At 39.4% G+C, this 22,840-nt stretch overlaps 3 protein-coding genes across 4 annotated transcripts; 1 reads left to right on the top strand and 2 right to left on the bottom strand.

Moving 5' to 3' along the window:
* Window positions 1-440: 440 nt before the first annotated feature.
* LOC124073230 lies at window positions 441-6,023 on the bottom strand. The gene is made up of 8 exons (XM_046415319.1): window positions 5,470-6,023; window positions 4,116-4,868; window positions 3,527-3,591; window positions 3,331-3,405; window positions 2,868-3,021; window positions 2,535-2,642; window positions 2,356-2,404; window positions 441-1,871 (listed from the first exon to the last, which is right to left on the bottom strand). Exons 2-8 carry the CDS (start codon window positions 4,815-4,817, stop codon window positions 1,252-1,254), a joined length of 1,773 nt encoding a protein of 590 aa, XP_046271275.1. The 5' UTR covers window positions 4,818-4,868; window positions 5,470-6,023; the 3' UTR covers window positions 441-1,251.
* A 1,840-nt stretch (window positions 6,024-7,863) lies between these two features.
* Window positions 7,864-9,883, top strand: LOC124073242 (pleckstrin homology domain-containing family F member 1-like). Its single transcript, XM_046415347.1, has 2 exons — window positions 7,864-8,210; window positions 8,712-9,883. The coding sequence occupies exons 1-2, from the start codon at window positions 7,967-7,969 to the stop codon at window positions 9,254-9,256; spliced, it is 789 nt and encodes a 262-aa protein (XP_046271303.1). The 5' UTR covers window positions 7,864-7,966; the 3' UTR covers window positions 9,257-9,883.
* Window positions 9,884-10,600: 717 nt separating this feature from the next.
* On the bottom strand, window positions 10,601-20,853 carry LOC124073223 (interferon-induced very large GTPase 1-like). Of its 2 annotated transcripts, none has more exons than XM_046415308.1 (7): window positions 20,710-20,853; window positions 19,957-20,055; window positions 19,820-19,854; window positions 19,356-19,431; window positions 19,243-19,274; window positions 18,913-19,075; window positions 10,601-11,199 (listed from the first exon to the last, which is right to left on the bottom strand). In XM_046415308.1, exons 2-7 carry the CDS (start codon window positions 20,036-20,038, stop codon window positions 11,105-11,107), a joined length of 483 nt encoding a protein of 160 aa, XP_046271264.1. In that variant the 5' UTR covers window positions 20,039-20,055; window positions 20,710-20,853; the 3' UTR covers window positions 10,601-11,104. The 2 variants fall into 2 exon arrangements, with proteins under 2 accessions (XP_046271264.1, XP_046271263.1); XM_046415307.1 differs by lacking the exon at window positions 10,601-11,199 and adding an exon at window positions 13,195-15,687 and having other exon boundaries at window positions 15,721-19,075; window positions 20,710-20,843.
* Between the last annotated feature and the right edge of the window lie 1,987 nt (window positions 20,854-22,840).

Here is a 22,840-nt window from a genome sequence, read left to right as displayed (position 1 = left end):
CACTCTGATGGTACATGAAATTGTGTCTCTGTTGCTGTGTTTTGTTTTCAAAAACTATGGGGACATGGTGGATATGGTGCACTTCAGTGCACTCAATAATGCCAACGAGACTTTGCATTTAAGCAGCAAAAGTGGAAATTCCCTGTGATAATAAACTTAATGGTACAGAAAACATTTAATATCTTTGATTCAGTTTTAACTGGGACTATTATGTCTGAGAAAAAAGTCAGACAGCTGTGATGGGGCTGGACTCATCCTGAGCTGCTTTCTATCTTCCAAATGTTGTAAGTCGAACATCAAAAGTCCCAAAAGTTTAATTTATATACAGGGACACAAATTATTATTATTTCAAATTATTTCAAAGGTGGAGTTGGATTCTATTAAATATGTATTTTCTGTTATATAATTTAATAAGAAATTATTTATTGTTGGGGAATAAGTTTCCTTATGAAGTAACTTGCATTGCACGGTGTTTATATAGAAATCTGGCCTTGGGCTGGTTCCTTCTTATCCATGAAGATAAATGTTTCAAAACATAAACCAGTATGGCCTGTGCTCTCTCAGTGTTCAACAGATGTTGGTGCTAAACAGAATTAGACAAAGAAGAAAGAGAATCCATTACTTTCAGCTGGTTATCTGTTTCAGCTGACACAGCTCACATGTGCCTTTTCTGGGGCCAACTGGGCTTGTTTGAAGAGGGTTACACATATACTCATAGCGCCCCCTGCCGGTTGAGGCAGGCTACCGCAGTGAAGTTTTCTGACATGTCTCCAACAATAGTGAGGGAACGTGGAGCTTATGCTGTTTATCTTGACTTATCTTGACTGGGGTACAGTCTGAGCAAAAATTAATATGTATTCAGCCAGCAGGCAGAAGTTGGACCACATTATGACCACATCATATGAAGGTAACCAAACTAGCCAAACTGAGTGTATTTGTCTTCACAGGTCAGACCTCCATCAGTCCATCTCCATCAGAAATCCAAATCTACTAAAGACATCAAAGCCAAAATGCACATTATGCAGAATGAGCCTTAATGTCATGATCACATTAATGTTTCAGCTGCTGAAGGTGGGGCTTATTGTCACTGCTTTGTATACTGCAGTGTTGCTTATCAGTTCACACCCTGAGGCTCACTAAGGTCTCATCTTAGCCAATGATAATACATCATCATTAATTAGGTTACTACATTTTATTGATCAGATTCCGCAAAATTGCAAAAAAAAAAAGTAAATAATAATAATAAAGAAGCTACGGAGGACACTGAGTCTGTCCATGTGCAGCTGAGGCTGTGCAGTGATTGGAAGGGGATCGAGCTGCTCCGTCATTGGCTGGGTAGCTTGTCTGTGACTGGCTGATAGACGTCTGTGTGTGAGTTGGTGGAGGCGAATGAACTGGAAGCTGTTGCTGGAACATCCAGTCAGGAGGCAGGGACAACGTCACATACTGAATGCTGGGCTCTAACACATCTGTGTGTACGTGAGGCGCGAACACATCTGTGTGTACGTGAGGCTCGAACACACCTGTTTGTGTGTGAGGCTCGAGCACACCTGCGTATGCGTGAAGCTCGAACACATCTGTGTGTCTGTGAGGCTCGGACACATCTGTGTGTCTGTGAGGCGCGAACACATCTGTGTGTACGTGAGGCTCGAACACACCTGTTTGTGTGTGAGGCTCGAGCACACCTGCGTATGCGTGAGGCTCGAACACATCTGTGTGTCTGTGAGGCCCGAACACATCTGTGTGTCTGTGAGGCTCGAACACATCTGCGTGTGCGTGAGGCTCGAACACATCTGTCTGTGGGACGAAGGCCTCCGTCACTGCTGTCTGCACTGGAGTCACACACACTTTCTTGGCCTGCTGTGTTTCATCTTCAGGTTTGGATGCAGATGCAGCAACACAATCAGACAGAAACACAGATCAGTTTTCTAAATCTTTCAAAACAAGATGGTGTTTCTGAAACCTGCGTTAAACAACATTTTAATACCAACACTGAATCAAATGATATTTAATTTGAAAAAGTCACAGTTTGTGTTGATGATTCTGATTTCTTATTAGCTTTGTAAAAATCGTCAGTTCAGTCTTCAGTTAAAGACTTTATGTCAGTGTCGTCGTTCACTGCAGGGAAGCTGTTTGTGTCGTTTATATTAAATCTACTAAAATGTAGACCAACACTGAACTTCATATCTTCAAAGTGTGAGTGAGTTGGTTTCTGCTCCTCAGTCTCTTGTATCGATGTTAAACGGTCAATAGCTTTCCAAAATGCAGAATTAATCCTTAAAAGTCCACACATCATCTAGTTTTCATGACATTTCACATGAAAACACGCTGTGATTCACAGAAATATGCTCTTACCTTCAGCACAGGTGGGCTTCCTTCTTCTTTCTCTCTTCCTCTTTTTGCCCTGCACAAAAACAAACGCGACACACTTTGCATTTGACATCAGCTGAGAAAAACTCTTTGCAGTGAGTGTGTGTCGTCAGCTCTTGTGTAGTGTGTGTGTCGTGAGCTGTGTGTGAGCAGGGTGTACTTACATAGTTGTGACTGGACGACCAGTCCGGGTGCTGCTGGGCGTGGAGCCGTCTTTCTCTGTCGGCCTGTTCGTAATATGTGGCCTGCTGTTCCTGTGACAGTGACTTCCACTGTGGGCGGACAACAACAAGACGTTAGATAGCATGTACACACACACACACACACACACACACACATATGCGCGCAGGACATTTCAATCACACAATGCTGCAAAATCCTTTAGAGTTCAGTTTGTTCTCTGATCATAAAACAGTAAATGAAAAGCTAAATATCAGATTTGGAGTTAGAGGTGTGAGACACTGAGTGTCTCAAACGTACAGAACCAAAACACTTACCTTCTGTCCCAGGACCGTGTTTACAGCCGCATTCCCTCGGCTTCTGATTTCGGCCTCAACGTGTGGCCTTTGCTCATTCAGGAACAGCATGAAGGCGTTTGGGGGCTTCTTTATATACTGACCGCCCTCCTGCTGGTTTTGACGCTTTCTCTTTCTATTGGACAAAAACAGAGAGAGAGGAGGTGATGTTACAAGAGTGGAAACACAAGATGTGTGTAAGATTGAACCTTGTCTCTGCTGTACTGTCCACTAAAACACATTAAGAGACACTGATTATAATCATATTCATGCAGAACATCAGTGGACAAACAACAGACACCTGAAATCAAACAGCTGATTGAAACTAAATAAAAGAAGATCCTAATTTGATTTTGTGTCTGACTTATTCATGTTGACCACAATCACAACTCATGAGAATTATGAAAATTACATTCGTGACCAAAACTGTCCAGGGCAAACTTACTTTGATTTGGACGCGTCTGCTGGAGGAGCAGCAAAGACAGCAGGAGCACAAATCTCATACAGCGGCTGTCCATTCCTACACACATAAACAGAGACAGATACACACTTCAGGTGGTAGGTCGAGTGTGTGTGACGACTAAAACTGAAACTCAGTAGCTGTGTTCACTCATGTTTTCACTCATGTGTGTGTTACTTACCACAGTCCTACATAACGCAGGCTCTGGTTGCCTTCAAGGAACCCCGTCACTGGTATGCTGTGTTGCTGGAGACACAAACAGACACAGAACAGGTGATTTGACATGCTGCAGTGGCATCATCTGTCCCCTAGGTGTCAGGATGTTCCCTCCTCATAAATTCTAATAACTTTGAATGAGCTGCTGTCAGACACATCTGGAGGAACTACGGCACTGAGGTATAGAGCTACGATATGTTTCTGTTGAAGGTCACAGAGGTCAGGAGTGTGTCGTCATGTGAAGGTCAGGTGACCACAGAGCAAAAAGCTGCGGTCACCTCAAATCCCAAAGTTATTTGGTTGTCAACACAAAAGCAAATTTGCCAGAAGAAAATAAATGAAAAGATGAATCAGTTATCAAAATAGCCACACAGTCGTGTTTTACAATGAATCACATTCAACGCATGTGAAGGGACAACAAAGTGATTTCACATTCAGATTTGTTTCTTGCTTCATTTTGACATAAAACATCCAACACTGATAGCATGTTTATCAGTACAGGTACTCATAGACTCCTAATGATACCTGTGCCTGGCCTATGCTGAGTATCCTACCTGTCCCTGGCTGGAAGCACCTGCCTGACTGTGCAGGTGACCTGGCTGCATGTCTTCTTGACGTGGTGCATAGTTCATGGGGGGAGCTGTCAACAATTGACTTTGCTGCTCGACCCTCTGAGGAGCTGCTCCCAGGGAGCTACAGCCACCATATCCTCCCTCCTCCAGCTCAGCATGGACAGGAGGAGGAGGTGAAGGTGAAAATGAAGGTGAAAGAGGCAGCAGGTCGGGTGCGTCATCCAGAAGATCAAATCCATCCGACTTGAGAATGGAGTGCAACTCTCCCCAGATCTGATCTGCAACGTTATTGTCAGACTCTTGAGGATCCATTTTGGAGGATGATTGTTGTGCTGAGGGTGGGTGTTGAGGGTAGGTATTGTGCCTCTTCTCAGCATTGACAGGAGGAGGTGAAGTTGAAGGTGGAGTGTGAGGTGCTTCATCCACTAAATCAACTCCAGCAGACTTGAGAATAGACAGCAAGTCTTCCCAGGTATTGTCTGCTACACCACAGTCAGCCTCCTGGAGCTCCGTCTCAGCATTGACAGGAGCATGTGAAGTTGAAGGTTGGGGTGAAGTAGATGGTGGTAGAGTATTCGGCGCTTCATCCACTAAATCTACTCCAGTCGACTTGAGAATAGACAGCAAGTCTTCCCAGTCGTTATCTGTCATGGTGCTGTCAACCTGCTCAGGTAACAGATCCATTTTGCTGACTGGTTTGTGTGCTGTTTGTTGTCCCTGTTGGGTACTGGACTCCTGTCACACACGTTGATAGGAAGAGACACTTTTTTACGTGGACTAACATATATTATATGTCATATTATACTCATTGAGGTGTTTATTGTATGATTCACTATATTTATGTGACTGCTGCAGTTTATTATCAGATAAAAAGTTAACATACAAAATGATGGATTAAGAAGCTGTGATGTTAAGGATTTAACTCCTCCTCAGTACATTCATAAGAGTACTTTTACTTTTGACAATACCAAGTGCTCTTACAGTAAGTACTTGAGCTACTTGATTATTTCCATTTTATGCTACTTTATCTTTTTATTCCACCACATTTCAGTGGCATAAATTGTACTTTTGTACTCCTCTACAGGCATTCAACAGCCTAACTTTACCAAAGTCCTGTTGCTCTGCTTACAAGTTACACGTTTCTTTACACATTCAGAGTTTACTTAGAAAATCTTTGAATAACTAAAAGAAGCATAAATCACTCATCATGTTATCTGTGCCAGTTATCTGAGAGCCAAGAGCACCCAGCTGGCCTTAAGTGTTAGATTTATCTGTTCCTGCATATAACAGAATGACAGTAAGGATTAGTTCAAAAGCTAACTGTCTAACTACTTACTTAAGATGTTTTGTATTCACTGATGGTTCAGTTCACTGGCTTCAAACTCTTGCTCCGGTTTGGATTATTGTTTGGTCCCACTAAATGTGTAGCTCACACGGCGAAGGCTGCAGGTGAACTGAGCCAAATTCTGCTCAGTAATGTTCTATAAAATATTCCATTCTGTGATTCCATTCTAATTCAAAGCACAGTCATAGAATGTTAGGTTATTGCCTTTTAAGGTAAAAACTGTGGGGACCATAGCGATATGCAACATGTTTTGGACATTGATGGACACGAGACACCCCCCATCCTTGTGTTTATTTGTTTGTGTTGTTATTATGCTCACTGGGATGTAGTATGTGTATTTGAACTCACAGCTAGATTATTTGGGCGAGGTAAGCAAGGTTAAATGGAGTGATGCTCACACTGGTGCTTCGTGGGCAGCTCAGGGGTCCTTTGGGTCACAACATGGGAGTGTGCTTGCATCCCCTCAGTGTACCTGAGCAGACTGCAGCATACAGAAACGCTGCACTCACATGCATCTGTTGCTGTATTTTACTGTGAGCGAAGGAGTAAAGAGATTCCTTAGAACTCATGTACGCCTGGAAGTCCCTCTTTGTGTCCAAGTGTGCAACAAAACCTTAAAACCATTATCAATGTCTTCGTGTCCTTCTCTGCCAATGACACAACCTTTATTTCAGTCCATATGCACCAATATGATAAGACAGATATTGATGGTAATAAACTTTGCTATATGGGATGTTAAACAGAGTAACAAACAATGTAAAGTACCATAAAACAGATCAGTTGATAAAACATTTCAGTGAGACTTAATGATAAACTGAACACACCATTTTTAGTATTAAGTCTTCATATATTCGTCCATTAAAATGAAATAAAATCATTTTAATTGACACATCTATGGATTATTATGGATTATTATTATTATTATTATTTTTAGCAGCATCACCATGGCATCAAGTCACTACCTTCACAGGAACATCCAACAAAATGACCAAAAGATCAAACTGGTTCGTGACAAATAAACAAGTGAAATGTTTCATATGGACGTGAGTTTATTACACAGAGCAAACACTTTTCTCTTTAGGTGCAGTTACATCTTTGTGTTCATTAAGGTCTTTTCTGCTGAGCAACATTGACAAAATACTTTTACCTCTGGATATAAAACTCCAGTCTCACATGCTTCACCTGAGAGCTCTGTATGGTTCAGTCATGTTGAGCTAAAGGGACAATCCACTAATTTTACACCAAAATAAAGAAGCCTCCTCTATGATTCCTGTAAAATGACTGCTGAGTCTACGAAAACAGTTGTATCATGTCTTCCTAGAAGAAGGAAGAGACTGAGACTTTGTGTGTGAATAACGAGAAAGAAAGAAAGAAAGGAAGAAAAATTGATGACCGGTTGATCAAACGGTTTGTACCAGATTATTTCCTGGATGGCAGCAGTAACATCCTCGAGCCTCCACACTTCAGTCACTCGGTGTGTTAATCAATGAGTTTTTGGGTGTCTGGCTGGTTTCCAGTCTTTATACTAAGATAGGTTTTGAACATGTGCTGCCATTGACAGCGCTGCCAATGCACTGAACTGGTACATCTGTTCCGCCTACGTTCCCCTTTGAATTCACTTTGTGTTTTCCCGACTGTGTTACCGTTAACAGTATCACTGGTGTCCAAGAAATGTGACCGCAGTGACTGCAGGCATGTTGTTTGTTTCTGGCTGGTTCACATAGTTGGTATTTGTTTACTGATTGATCGGTGAACCTGCACATGCAGAAACGTGGTGAGGAACACGGTATGCTGAGGTTTGGGGCTTTCTTTTCCAGCTGCTGGTTGAACTGCTCAGCCAGACTCACAGTACTGTCATGTTGTGTTCAGCTGACAGTTTTAGCCTTCTTATTATTGAAGCAGTGATATCACAGTCATCACTTTAATGTTGTAATTCACTGAGCGTAGCTAATTTTCAGTCTTTTAGAAATTATTGGTTGTTTATTCGACAACAGTGACTTTTTATTTTCTTTATGATTTATTTTCAAACTGGCCATGTGCTTTGTATGTAAATTCCTTTTCTAACAATTAAACCAGGGCCTGTATCTGCAAAATGAAAACAACCTTTTCAATGGACGTATGAAAATAAAAACAATGTCAATAGTCAAGTGAAGGACAATAGGCCAAAACTCAGAATATTACTTAAATCGATATACTTTAACTTCTCATCTCTGGTATCATGTTATTATTTACTCTGAATTTCCAAAGTAATCTTAAGCTTTTAAAACATAAATACACCTATTAAAGTAAAATTCATCATTTCCTTCAATATGCTCCACCTCAGCGTCTCTTTTATTTCCTGTACAACATGTTTTCCTTCAGTCTATTCTTGGAAAGTCCCTCACTGCATCATCACACACACAAAAAGGCTTTTTAAAGGCTCAGCCTGCTGCAGCTGGCACTTTGTTCATTTTTGATCCCAGTGTGAGCGTGGATACAGGACAACATTATGGATCAGATAACATTCGATAAAGAAAATGATGAGCGTATCAAAGCAGTGGAGAATTCATTCGGTGCATCAGGGAGGTCCTTGTCCAAATCAGGTCGGATTCTGATGGGACAGGGCCGTCTGATGAAGCAGGGTCGTCGGAAACCCCAGCCTAAGGATTTCTTCCTCTTCAACGATGTTCTTGTGTACGGCAGCGTCATTCTGAACGGCCGCTTTCACAAAAACCAGAAGATAATCCCTCTAGGTGAGCAGCTTCCCTGCTAATACATGCATTTGTCACTGCTTTGGTGTTGTCTTTTTTAAAACTTTGCATAATTCACATGATCTAATACATCTTATGGCTATTAATCCAATTAAATAGAAGAGCAGTAAAATAAAAAATATTCTAAACCACCTCTAAAAATGTCCACAGATGACCGAAACTTCTCCCAGTTAAACATTTTTTTTTTATCTGTAGAACAAAAACAGATTTTTCTTTCTGTTAAATGTGTTTTTTGAAAAACATGGAATTAGTTGCACTCCCATTACACTGATTCAGCTACGGAAGTTTCTACCCTCAGCCAAAAAGCAAAATTATTAGTCCTGCTGAATGTCTGAAGAGAAGCTCAGAACGTATTTGATGATTTATATTACAGTAAGCTCAGTTCACTGTGAGCCATAACTGCCAAACTCTGATTTCTTGGTGGACAAGCATTTTGACAGTCCATATTACATAATCAGTATGTCATCTTCTCTGTCATTTCAGAGGACATTGAGCTGGAGGACATGGAGGACAGTCTGGATGTGAGGAACCAATGGCTGATCCGTACGCCGCGCAAGTCGTTTTTTGTGTCCGCGCCTTCACACGAGGAGAAGCAGGCCTGGATTGAGCACATCAAAGAGTGCCGGTCAGGCCTGCTGCAGGACGGCAGCTGCCAACGTGGTTCCAGCTTTGCTGTTACCTGGATCCCAGACCGGGCCTCCTTCAGATGCATGCGCTGCTTCAACAAGTTCACAACAACCAAACGTCGACACCATTGCAGAAAATGTGGCTTTCTGGTGTGCAATTCATGCTCCAAACAGCGAGCAGTGATTAACCACATTCATCCCACTAAGAGACTGAGGGTCTGCAGTCGCTGCCACACTCAGAACAAAGAAGAAGATGAGATATCTCGACTGAGGGGGGACAGTGCTGGAATGAATAGCTTAGAGGGGGAAGATGTGGCAGCATCCAGTGATGAAGACGAGGGAGTGGGAATGATTCAATGCTACGCTCAGAGCAGCTGGATGGACACTTGGAGCAGCCATTAACCACATTAACACACTTAATGTTAACTCAAAACCAGTGAATCAACAGCCTTAGTGAAATAAAACAGCAGCATTAAGACTCAAACAAAGACACAGTTGGACACAATAGAAGCATGTTGGAAATCGAGTGAAAAAATCTTTGCTGTCATTGCTGAGCTTTTATTCTGTACTTGTTTGCTGTGAAGTAGTTTACATTTTGCTTTCAAATGATCAATGACATTTTTATCCTGATTGTTCTGTAGTAACTGTGTGTTACGACTGAGCAGCCCATGTTAATATACTCTACTTCTTATGAGCGAAAGTCCAAAATTGTGAAAAACTGCCTAATTGAATAATTCAGTTATGACATACTGTAGTTCACATTGATTCAGTTGAATCAATTAATTTTGATTCGATCCTATAGGCTGATATAAACATTTCACATGACACAACATTTTCCAAGAGGCTTAATGGGCTTTCATAAACACTTGGTAAAAACTGGAACAAACCCAAATGCTTTCTCATCATGGGTGAGTCATTTGTTGGAGTGTCAAACCTGTTTGTCGCTTTTCATACAAGGGACAACAACAACAAGGAAATGTGGCATATTTTCCTGTAAGAGAACTTTGAATAAAGAGTGCATTTATGGTTCATTGGCCCTTTTAATAATCTAAGTACTCTGGTTACAGCTGTTGGTTAACCTTACCTGGTGTGTTGGAACCACAGGAGCACTATCGCTGATGCTGCACAAATGCAGACAAATGAAGCACTTTTGTATTTGTATAGCAAGTACAGCAGAACTGTGCTGACACTCACATCTTTGTCTGAAGACTTTACAGTCAGTGAGAAGCTTCTCCCAGAAATGTCCACTCTGATGGTACATGAAATTGTGTCTCTGTTGCTTGTTTTCATGTACTTTTAGCATCAGAGTGTGTAGATGAACTATGGGGACATGGTGGATATGGTGCACTTCAGTGCACTCAATAATGCCAATGAGACTTTGGATTTAAGCAGCAAAAGTGGAAATTCCCTGTGATAATAATTGTGATTTTACTATTGTGCCAAAGTAGCAGCTGTTAGGTGTAGCACCACCAGCTTTTCCAATTTGGCCCTTTTACATTGATTGTTTTCACTCAGAATGGGACGTGGTTGTATGTCTGCTGATCAGGATATACAGGGAGCACAAATTATTATTATTTCAAATTATTTCAAAGGTGGAGTTGGATTCTATTAAATATGTATTTTCTGTTATATAATTTAATAAGAAATTATTTATTGTTGGGGAACAAGTTTCCTTATGAAGTAACTTGCATAGAGCTGGGAAATATTCTGAGCAGTCAAACAATAGAAGAACTTCTCCATCAGTCGACCTTCTCACATGTCATTTATTTTATCAGTTTAGTAAGGACACAGCAAGACTCAAAGTAAAAACAATAAACCTCATGTGTATGAGGTTATGATTGACGATAACTGTTTTCATGAGAAAAAGGACCCCAAAGCAGACATCAGGCAACAGGAATACATTCATAAGAAGTTTTATTGAGTAACTTTTTACAACACCAAAACAAAGTTTAATTTCTCTCAGTATTTCAAACAAAGCCTGCAAGTTGGACAGTTGTGCATGTGGTCAAAGATGAATAAGTACACACAATCCAAACTGAGAGTCCAGATTTCCAAAACAGGAGACACGAAAGACACACAGGAGCTGCCTGGGCTAACAGGGCAGGACCGATGCAGTGAACCCAAACATACAGAAAAAAACACAGGTTTGTCAATTTGTCCAAAAAGTGGACAAAAATGAATACAGGCCTGATGTGCGTACCGCTGAGTGGACGGAAAAATGCATTGAGAGGTGGATAGAAAGACCAGTCCTTAATTAGCAGCAGACAGGAGTGGAGTTGATTGGTCAGGATATGGAACAGGTGTGCAGAAGGGCAGGCGAATGGAGGAGGACAGGGACCACCCAGCTGTGGATTGGCACAGGTAAAAAAAAAAAGGCAGAAAAAGATACAAACAAAGAGTTAGATGAAAAACAATTCTCACAGTAACAGGAGATATTAGATAAGACAGATAAGAAGACATCTAAACAGTTCAAATACTTCAAAAACATAACCATTGTTAATCTTTAGCATGGTTAACTTTAAAATATACAGACTTAACGCATACAAATAGAGAATACTTGTTGGACATGATTTTCAAATGTTAGTTAAATGGGTTTCTAGTTATTATTTTTTACTTTAAGTAAATTTAAAATCCGTCCTTACAAATTCAGACTGACAGAAATTCAAGCTGCAGCACCAATGACTTTCTGAGCAGCTGTATGTGCATGGAAAACCAGTGGAAAAGATGAATGATAATTCTGTCACAGCTGGTAAGGTAAACGGGTGCTGCAAGGCAGACGCTAACTTATGTCAGCACAGTGAAGCAATCAGGATCGATACCAAAACTTTGTACCTGTTTGTCACCAAAACATGGAAACATTAGGCCCAGTTTTAAGAATACTGTAAATCCCCTTTAATAGCAATATATTTATTTTTATGATTCCCTCTATTGCTCTTGTGCACATTAACGGTTAGTCTGAATAAAACAATTATTATTGTATACAGGTTTCATTACATGCAGTTTAGTGACTCATTGACCGTCCACAGACATATTCACCTGTCCATGGTAAAGATCAGTAAAAGTCTGTGAATTGTTTTTTAGGACTCTGATTACTGAATAATCCCATGAAAATTAGTATCATTATTTTCATCTGCACATTTGAGCTTACTTCATACGATGTACATTTTGTCAAGACTCACTTGCTTCTACTTTAGAGTGATTTTTCTCACTTGCTGGGAATTTCTCCTCTGCCGTGGAATTTTAACTGATAGCAGTCCTCCATTTGCTCAGGAAATCGACACACACATCATTTACAGCATTTCAGTTCTTAATTGCTCGTCTTTCTGAAGCTGTGTGTGAGTGGTGTGAACCTCGGTGTGGTGAGACAGGTAATCAGACACAGTCTCATCATTCAGCTTGCATGCAGATGTCTCTGTCGTATCACCTCTCACAAAGAAGCAGTCGACAGACTGACAGAATGCAGTGATGACGTTTCTGTTGGCCAGGCTAATCCAGTCAGGCTGGTAAGTCTTAAGTTATCTGGAGGTGCCATCCTGAACTCAGGAATCTGAGTTCAGTGGTGGTTGGTCTGAGCTCCCTGCAGAAAATCAGTCCTGTTCTGCCGTCTTGTGGCCACCTTCAGTATGACAGGGGAGATAAGCCATTGTATTCTCCATATCTTGTTTGTGTCCGTGCTCTACGAACTAGCTGAGCTGAGTGCTTCAGGACCTCATGGATCTTGCCTTGACTGTCTGGGTTCACTGGTGATGGCATTGGGGCTGATGTCTTTAGTCTTCCAAGTTTGGATATATCTGTCCCGTTTCTGGTGTGGCTGTTGGTACTGCACTGTATGCAGGAGGGTTGTCAAAAGGTGCACTGATCTGCTTGTTGCTGTTGTTGTCTTCTTGGCAGAGTCAAGTTCAGATCAGGACCTACCGGGATTATGAGGCACCAAGCCATGGAGGAGGATGGAGCTGTCCCTCCCTTGGTTCATCTTTCTTTAGTGTTTACCTCTTCCAACCAGCATGCATAAGCTTTACAGTCTTCAAACACGTTTCCCTTTTCACTTTTCCTTCCTTACTTTGTTTCTTTTTCCTCGGCTTTCCTACTAAGCATTTGCAGCTGTCTGACACTGAAACCTTCAGTGATCAAGACCCACATTCATTAACCTGTGATAGCCAACCCTTTTAATCTTTCTTTCTTAGTGTGTTGATATATATATCTTTTATTTATATTTTCTTTAAACCACTGCACCCGTTTTTACCCAGTTAAAATTTTGAAAGATTTAAACAGCATCTGCCTGCCCCTGTAACAGTATATGAACCTGCCTAAAATTCAAAGAATTCTATTTCCTTCAGGTTCCCATAAACTTATTGTCAAAATCAATGTTCAGCCTTTCTTAGAGAGACACAGAGAGAAAATGATGATTAGCAGAGCAAATTTATTTTTGATTTTGGGCTATATCAATAAAATTCACTTGCTTTACTTTGTGCCAGCTCTTAGACATATTCTGAAGCATGTTGTCAGGAGAAATATTTGATCTGTGTGAGAGGTCTATTTATTACAGTAAAAGAAAATATCACTAATATTTTTCACAAAGACTAATATTTCTCATCATATGGACATACAATGTCAGGAAATTAATTTAAAAAACTACAAAAACAATTCCAATATTGCATCCAATAAGGTCATTTAAAATTAGATAAAGTCCATGAACACTCAATACTACATCAAATTCTTAAAAAAAAAATTAAAAAAAATCCAACTTTGAGAAAAATCAGAAAAAATCAAAATGGACAACATATGAAGATGAGTTGAACAGCAGAAAAAAACAGATTCATCTTAACAAAAACATTTTAAAAGAATTTCATTCTGTTTATAAAACTATATGTCAACTTCTCATAACTCTAACATGTTTTGTTGGACCTCAACAAGTCTCATACAAGCTAGTTGCATTTTCATAATTATAAGATTTCAGTAATTCAGTCTCAAAACATCCACCTTATGACTCATTGTTCAGTTAGATTAGTTCTTTCATTACATTTTAGTGAAAATATGCTTGTAATATTGAGTAACTTAAATCTTGAAAAACCAACTAAAGTGGAAAAACTAAAGTAGTAACATTGTCACAAACGCAGACTTCATAATGATATGTTAAAACAAAAACTTGCCTGTTGAAATAGTATTTCTTTTGAATATTCACACACACATTTCAAGTATCCTTTAACAACTAACAAACACATCATTTGTGGTTACTTATGTTGTGATCTCCTTTGCATTCAGGAATCCTTACTACTCAATAATATATCGCAGGTCACTATGTACAATACAATTAAAGTAAAATAGGTGCTGTTTAGTCATTTGGGAAAGGCCACATCCTCTAATCAAAAACTCCTATTGCTTTTGAATAGTTAATGACATTTCTGTCACTCTGAGTGGAGTTTGATTGTTTCTGTGTCACTTTCACAAACTATCCAAACTTTGAATAGCTTCTTCTTTACTGTATTTCATCCACTCACTCGGGATTTCTCCTCTTTGGTGGAATTTTAACTGATAGTGGTCCTCAATCTGGTTTCGAAACCGACATACAAACCATTTCCAATATGTCAGCTTCGACTCATCAGGAGTGATCTCCCATGCAGCATATTTCTTCCCACCTTTTGGGTACTCTTTATAAGGAACAGACGTCTCATCTGTGTGAACAGGGTAGAAATGTTTGTCACTTGCAACTAATGTTGTGCAGAAATCAATGACCAGATTGTCTGTCGTCCTATAGTGCCATCCTTCAATCCCAGACGGTCGATGAAAAGGGACATTGTGTTTGTGAGGACTGTGATCTTTCAGTGTGTTGATACAAACGGCTGCACAGAATGGACACTTTACCCAGCAGCCCTCACACAGCTGTTTGATGAGGATCTCGTCAGGCTTCATCCTGAATTCTTTCACCTTGTCCAGTGAGAGGCTGCTTATCTCCTTCATGATAGGTACAAGGCCTTTATTTATCTCATCTTTAAGAAAATCAAATTTTTTTATGTCCCCGAAGTTTTGACAAGAAATGGTGAATGTCAGCTCATCTGATAGTAAAGTAGAAAATTCCTTCACCCACATATCTGTGTCTCCTCCCTGGGTGTTGACTTTCTCTGTTGCATCAAATAGAGCTTGACTCACAGGCCCCATGATGTTTTCAACATTTTTCTTGAATATATTCAGCGCTTTATTTTTGTTCTCTTTGAACATGTATTTCTCTGCTTCCTGTTTTATAAATGTCTGTACTTGCTCCCGTTGGTCTTGGATGTAGGTCATAAAACCACCAAAGTCCTCTTCCGCTGCCAGTGACTTTAACACATGTTTCTCCAAGTTCAACCTGTTTCCATTGAAAGCTGGGACACTGCACCTCATCTCATTAGCGAGATCAATGGCAGTCTTGTTACAGACTGCCTCCACAGAGGAACTCTTGAGTTTTTCGCAGATCAGTTCTCCAAGCACAACAGCAGACGAGCTTCCCCTGCAGAAACTTCTGAAAACATTGTAATTTTGTGTTTTCTTGCTTTCTAAATAAGTGAGTGCGTCATTGCTCCTTTTGAATGTCTTGTGGGACTCTGAAAGCAAACTGCCTGCTCTGTCAAATACATACAGTAAGAGATCAACTGTAAACTCCTTCTTTAGTGTGTATCTCCTTTCTGATCCAAATCCTGTCACTTCTGCTTGAACATTTTTGGCCAATTCCTGCAAGTAAGTTAGACTATAGCCTTTTGTGGCTACAGGTTTGGTCTTAATTCCATCAATGGACTGTTTTTCAACATGATTAATGAAGGTTAGAATCAGTTGCTGTTCTTCAAATGGGAGAGGTTTAGCTGAGTCATGTTTCAGTTCTTCTTGTGTTGCTGAAGAAGATGGCAACCAATGCTGGAGACGACACTTGAGAACTTGGTATTTCTTCAGAGTTATATAATCAATATAACTCCCAACTTTTGATATGTTTTTGTATCTTCCACTGTTTTTGGATTCATCTATGAGAGACCATTCAAAACCGAGCTCTTGAAGGATGGACATTTGATCATGTTCCAAGTTGATATCCTCAATAGGTTTCATATCTGCCGTGAGTTCTCTAACCAAGGAAGTCCAAAGAGAGTTGAACTGCTTTTTAAGTTCCTCTTCATCTTTTGTCTTGTCTTTTAACTGATGAGCGAGCTCTTTACTTTTCTGTAGCAGTTTGTTCTCATATTCTGTCTTCTTATCATCAAAATTTTTACAAGCTTTCTTCTGTTGGATAACTTCATCCAGTTTTCTTTTGACTCCCCTCACCAGTTCATCATGAAACTCCTTGATTTTGCTTTCAAATCGGCCTCGCCACTGGACCAACATTTCTTCGTCTCTGTTGTCGTTAAAGTAAATTGTCATACCTTTTTTGATTTCTTCATAGGTTTTGTTCATTTCTTTATAAAGGTCACTGAGCTCAACCCTGTCAAGTTTTCCTTTTTCAATTCTGGTGTAATGCAGGTTTTCAATGGTCAACATGTCGTTCCTCAGGGCCCAGGTCCAGTCCCCATACTGGACCTCAAGTTTTCTGTACACTGCAATTTCAAGTGTGTTTTTGAAACTGAAAACAAAGTTTTCCTTCAGCAGGGCATTCCACAGATCCTGAATTTTGCCTTTGAACTGTGACAGAGTAATCCCAGCGGACTGTGAAGCTTTAGAGAGGATAAACTTCTTCAGATCTTGGATGCTCTCACTGTAACCTGGATTTGGAGGAGCCATAGGTGGACTTCCCTCCCAAAGCTGGGCAAAGTATTTCACATCATTTTGCACGTCAAATGCAATGACGTCACCGAAGCACTCAGCATCACAGACCTCCTCTTTGGCAGCTAGTTGGGCCATCTTGTCCAGTTTGTCTTGCAGGCGTCTTTTTCCATCCATGTTTTTCTCTGCAGCTGAAATATCTGTAACATTCTGATGAACAAACACACAACTGGGAGAAAGTTTAACTTTCCTCATCCTCATGAAAGCCTGGACAACAATCTGCAAAACATCTTGCATGTCTGCTGGATTCTCTCCAAAAATGTTGATCAATGTCATGTTTCCCAGACCAACCACTAATGTTGCCAGTTCATTGTCATGGTGAAGAGTGGCATTACCTGCCAACTCAAGTGCACGCAGTCCTTCAGTGTCCACCACCAGAATGTAGTCAAACTGAAAGTTTCCCTTGATCTCCTCTGACACTTCGACCAGTTGCATGAAGGCACCTTTGGTGCACCTGCCAGCACTCACTGCAAACTGTAATCCAAACATGGCATTCAGCATTGTTGATTTTCCACTGCTTTGCACACCTAAAACTGACAAAACAAAAACTTTCTTGTCACCCAGTTTCTTGATGACCTGATCTAATAGACCAGAGATCCATGTTAAAGGCACATGACCTGCATCGCCGTCCATCAGCTCCATGGGGTGACCTGATATCATCAGCTCTGCAGCAAGCTCTGGGAATTTAGACCAGTCAGTCTGTCCCCTCTCTGGTTGTTTCTGCAAAGATTTGTGGGCTTCATAGATCTGTCCCATTTCTCTGAAGATGTGCTCCAAGCCAAAAGTTGCTGACTGTAGCTTTGTTGATATTTGATCGAGCTCAATTTGCTTCCTTTTTACCTGATCAGATTTGTCATGTTTCTTCTTCAAAGCCAAGACCTCCGACCACTTTTCATCATAGCTCTGAAGAATTAGAGACAAATCGTCTGTGGAGAGGGCATCTATCAAGATCTGAGTCCATTTCAAGAAATAGTCTCTTTCTGTTGATTTCAAAGATGTGAGGCTTTCAATGAACAGTTTCATCAGCTGACTACAGGAAGCTGTGCACTGATCTTGTCGTATTTTCATCAGTTCCTCTTGCTTCTTACATTTCTCCTTTTCAATGTTTCCTTTTAGACGATACTGTTCTTTGTTTGTTATGCACCACCCGTGCCACAGTTCGCCTTGGCAAGGGAGAAATTTCTTTTTGATCCTAGAAACATCCATTCCCTGAAGCAACGTCACCATTTTCACAGCTGCAGATTTCCCGTTTAGGCATTTTGTGTCATCTTCGTCCACTCTGATTCCAGAGGTCTCAGTCATAGATTCAAGCTTGAAGGATGTATGTGGGCCAGACAAAATGTTGTGAATGATTTTCTTTAACTCTTCAGAAATATCTGACTGACTTCTGTCCTTTAACCCCATTTTGTATTTTCCCTCTTTCATCTGAACTGCACCATGAACATTATCACCAATAAGAACAATGAGAGGTTTTGGAGACTTGAAAAGGGATGCGATAACTGTTGCACTTTTGTCACCTTTTTCCAGAGTTGGTACAAGAACAACACTGACTGAAGATTTCTCAATCAGTATGTCACGCTGCTCATTGATCAACAGAGCATCACCATGGAGATTGCTAAAGGCAATGCAGTCAGTGAAGGCATCATTGGCTTTCCCAGCAGGGCAGTACCAGGCAATCTCTGCCACACCATCCATCAGATGGCGAGACTTGGTGCTCCCTGGGCAGTTTCTGTGGAAGAAGGTGTTGTGACGCTCGTTGATCAAAGAGTTCATCAGCTGAGATTTAGACAATGAGAGTGAACCCAGGCGGAAAAATGACACCATGGGTGTCTCAGCTTTGCAGATGGGCATGCTCTTCATCATGCTGTTCTTTGAATTAGTCTTGGTTTGATTTATTTTCCATGTTTTCATTATTTGCCTGAAAGTCCACAGAGGGCAGTAAATATCCATTGTGACTGGGTCAGGAACAAGTAAAGGTAAGGCGTACTGACACTGTGATAGCTTTGTAACCATGTTCTGCTTAAAAAAACTGTCTGAGCAGTGAAACACTGCCATCTGAACATCTACTGGATGCACATGAGTCTGTTTTGATTGATCAGAGTCTACAGTGGAGCCAAAAAGAGCATCTAAGTCATTGTCATCTGTCTCAACAGTGTCAGACTCTGGAACAGGATTTGAATGGCTGACCTCAGGACTGTCTTGTCTGACAGGAATATATCTGGCTCTATAGTCTAACATCATCAACCTCTGAAGAAAAGTATGAGCTAGATCTTTCTCACATGTGTCATGGTCCTGTTTCACAGGTGGACCTATTTGAAGAAAATCTCCTGGTGTCAACTTCTTTTGATGTTTGTCCTGAAGGTGAAGTCTATCAAGCAGAGTTTTAAATTCTCTTTGATATTCATCTTTCCTGTTGATCTCTTGAGAAATCTTCACTGACTGCTGTAAATAATAAAATAAAACTGTACTGTAGGCAATAATAACAATAATAACAATAATAACATTAAGAATAATAATAATAAGAAGAACAAGAATAACAAAAATAATAATAATGGGTTATAAAGAAAGTAGTCCTAAGGAGTTTGTGAAAAAAAATACAAACTTCTTACCTGATCCTTGTTTCCACTCGTATGTAATTCACCTGATGCGGAATCAGAAACTGCATTTTAAGAGAGTCAGTGCAATGTACTGTAAGATATCTGATAATTTAATAAAACATTACCTTTCTCCTTGGTTGTAGATGTTTCTGACTTATTTTCAGATTCTCCTCCATCACCTGCTTCATTTGCTGGATCACACTAAGGAAACAAATTAGTTCATTTAATCTCAGTGGTTCATCAGGTTAAAGTCACTGAGATTAAGAATAAGAAGATCACCAACACAAGTACAATCTATAATCTGTCAGTGAGCTGGTGTTGGAAAAAAAAGATATATATATTATTATTGTTGTTGTTGTTGTTAATAATAATAATTCCAGTCTACCTAAGATGTGTTTTGAAACTGAAGACAGAGTGTATTTGTGACACATAAACAAGAGAGAAGAGAAAAAGTCAATTACCAATAACCAATAAAACATGAAATAAAAACAAGGTGAAACAGTTGGCAGCGGGCAGTGATAAAATTAGTAAAGAAACAAGAAAAGTTTTAAAATGACATGATAAAAAATTGAAGAGATATTATTATTACCTTGGTTTCAGCTTCACTCTCCTCCATCATCCCAACTGCAGAGCCATGAAGGAATATCAGAATATTCATGATCAGCATAGAAACAAAGTAATTAGACTGTTCAATGTCTTAGGTTTATTTTTAAACTTTTATATTACCCTGTTCATTTGTCACAGAAGATATTACAGATTTCACTTCAGACTCTCTTTCAGCATCTGTATTGTCATCATGGTTCTCCATCTTATGTGTTCTTCATGCTTTATAGAGTCATAGGACAAAGTCAGTTAGACACATACTATGATAAACCTGCACTCAAAGTATGAATCACCATTCAAACTGAATGAGTAACAAGAAACAATAAAAATCTTATTAATCTTTGTGGAAAATTGCTACATTTTACACAAATTTTCATTTTATAACTCTGTAGTCTCATGACCTGTCAGGCGGCCCTCTGCACAGATACTTAATAAGATGTGTCTCTGCACTTCTTTCATATCTGATGAAGGGCTTCGGCACCACACATCACATGAAGATAATAATTAAAAGGTTTATGCATTTTGTGCTGACAACCTGATTCCAAGGTGAACAACAACAGCAGAAACATTTTTTTTAAGTCACAGTGATGAAGCACTTCTATTATACAAAAGCAAAACATTTTGAAACATAGGCCAAATGAAAATTTTGTTAAATTTTTATAAATATGATTTTATAATTCATAACTTTGCTAATTTATGACTAGACTAGTCCGCTGCAAACCATAATGAATGTATGTGAGGGTCTGGCAATGTTTGAGTTTGATTTCAACAGAGGTTAATTTGTTCAAAGTAACTAAGCTCTAATCTAAACTTAAATCTGATTTTGGTTTTTAAAATTGTACAATGAATGACTACATCAGTGATCACTAAACTCACCTTTGTGTTTTAGTAGTTCTGCCTGTTTCATGTAGATGTGCTGCTTCTTTCAATCCTTCCAGTGACTTTGAAGATCACGATGTGAGTTGAAAGTTTGCCCCTCACAAACCTGTCCTCTCTGCTGTTCAGAAATCTGCCTCTGCCTTTCTTTTATACTAGTGAGGGCATAAAGTAAAGTGAAAGTGAAACATCTATAACTCCTGATTTGAGTCATGAAACATCCCATGAAACAACCTCAAACTTTCACTTTGAAACATCTCTAACTCTTTCACTCAAAGTGAAAGTTTGAGGTTGTTTCATGGGATGTTTCATGACTCAAATCAGGAGTTATAGATGTTTCACTTTCACTTTACTTTATGCCCTCACTAGTATAAAAGAAAGGCAGAGGCAGATTTCTGAACAGCAGAGAGGACAGGTGAACAATGCAATTTACAAAGTTACATACTTTCTAATGGATATCTGTTTTTTAAGCTGCACTTCTCTAAAGTGTTATATTGACTGTTGAAGTTATCATGTGCAATGTGGAAGTGGTCAGTGGCAATGACAATGACATTGTTCTGCTGTCCTACTGGCCAATAAATAAAACAATCAATTCATAAAACTTTACATATATGAGAACTTCGCAAACTTCAGAATGAGCTTATAAATTCCAATTCACTGTTAGTTTATGGTCATATTTGGATTGCCAGAATCATTAAATATTCTGAAGGTAATGCAACAATTTTAACAAGAAATCATTCATACTATATTTTATGCTTTTATTTTGTATATATTGCATCATATTGTCTTATGGAATAACAATTAATTCACCAAACAATATGGATCCCGAAGGAAATGAAGACCCAGCTGATGTTCATGGTGTCTGTTGGTCATTCATGTGTGGGTAGAAACAATATGTCTGCTGCACAAAAAAATTCATTTTCATTTACAGAATTTACAGACCACCATCAGCTTGTCCCTTTATAATCTACCCTCTTTTTCTCTTTTTTAATTGACGTTATTTGTGATTGGCTGGCAGACATTTTTTATTAACTGAAATAGAGAAATGCAGAAATATTTTCATATTAATGTTACATAAAATGATTGAGAGGAGTTCAGGTCCAGGGTCAAAATCACCATCAAACATCAGACCTGCAGAAACTGAATACAAACCAGGATAAGATGGTTGAATGTTGTCCTCTTCTTCGTCTCCCCCTCCTTTGTCTTCCTAACCTGACATCTGAAAGCAGCAAGGGTTATTGATCAACTCAGTACTACAGGTTTTTACTGTTTTTGCAAAAATGATATATTTATAGTACATTCACGTCAACTTTTTGTATTCTCTACCTTTCAAACAAAGGTGATATGTCAATCATTTATGTAGCTTACATTCTATATGTGTCCTCATTTCTGTCCTTGTGCTGTTACAAGAACTAGGTGTCCCAACAGGGAAACCATAAAGATTTATCCTATATTTTATGATGAGTTTCAGTTTTGCAGAGCAAGATAAGAGGGGAAAAGTAAGCATTTTTAGATGAGATAGTGTGAAGCTTTCATATATAAAGGGCATCAGTGTGTCACCACCCAACCAATAAATGTTATGCAGTGAGTTCAACAGGCAGCCATGAGGTTTCCAGCTGGGTGCCAAACTTGCTCTGTGCCTGTTGGACGTGTACTTACTAATTAGAACAAATTATTATCAGGAGACAGAGTTTGATTAAAATGTCTTTGTTTAACAAAATGTTTTTGAAAATGAAAGTTGAAATTTCATGAAATGACACGACAAACTGCAAATCAGGCCTTTATTACATCAGCCTTATCACTTTAGAAAATAAAGACTTAGCTAATACTGATAAAAGTTTGGTAAAGGGTGCTATAAACATATTACAGGTGAAGTCATCACATAGACCTCAGAGGAATATGAGCTGTAATTGCACAACTGTTAACCGCTAAGTTTGTACAACACAGTGATTCCTGATTCCAGTTAATTTATTTACATTGCACAGAGGTTTATCACATTTGTTATGAAACAGTGCTCCTCAAATTCTCAGGTTTAGCTTCACCCCCCGGACTTTTCAAATTAAAAATTGTTATGTAAAATACATTTTGCTCTTAAACATGATAAGGATGTGGTGAATACAGTGTGAAAAAA

This window comes from Scatophagus argus, chromosome 16 (genome assembly GCF_020382885.2).
Source record: "Scatophagus argus isolate fScaArg1 chromosome 16, fScaArg1.pri, whole genome shotgun sequence".
In the NCBI taxonomy this organism is placed as follows: domain Eukaryota; kingdom Metazoa; phylum Chordata; class Actinopteri; family Scatophagidae; genus Scatophagus; species Scatophagus argus.
Note: the sequence above shows the minus strand (reverse complement) of the source record. Positions and strands in the feature narration are given on the sequence as shown.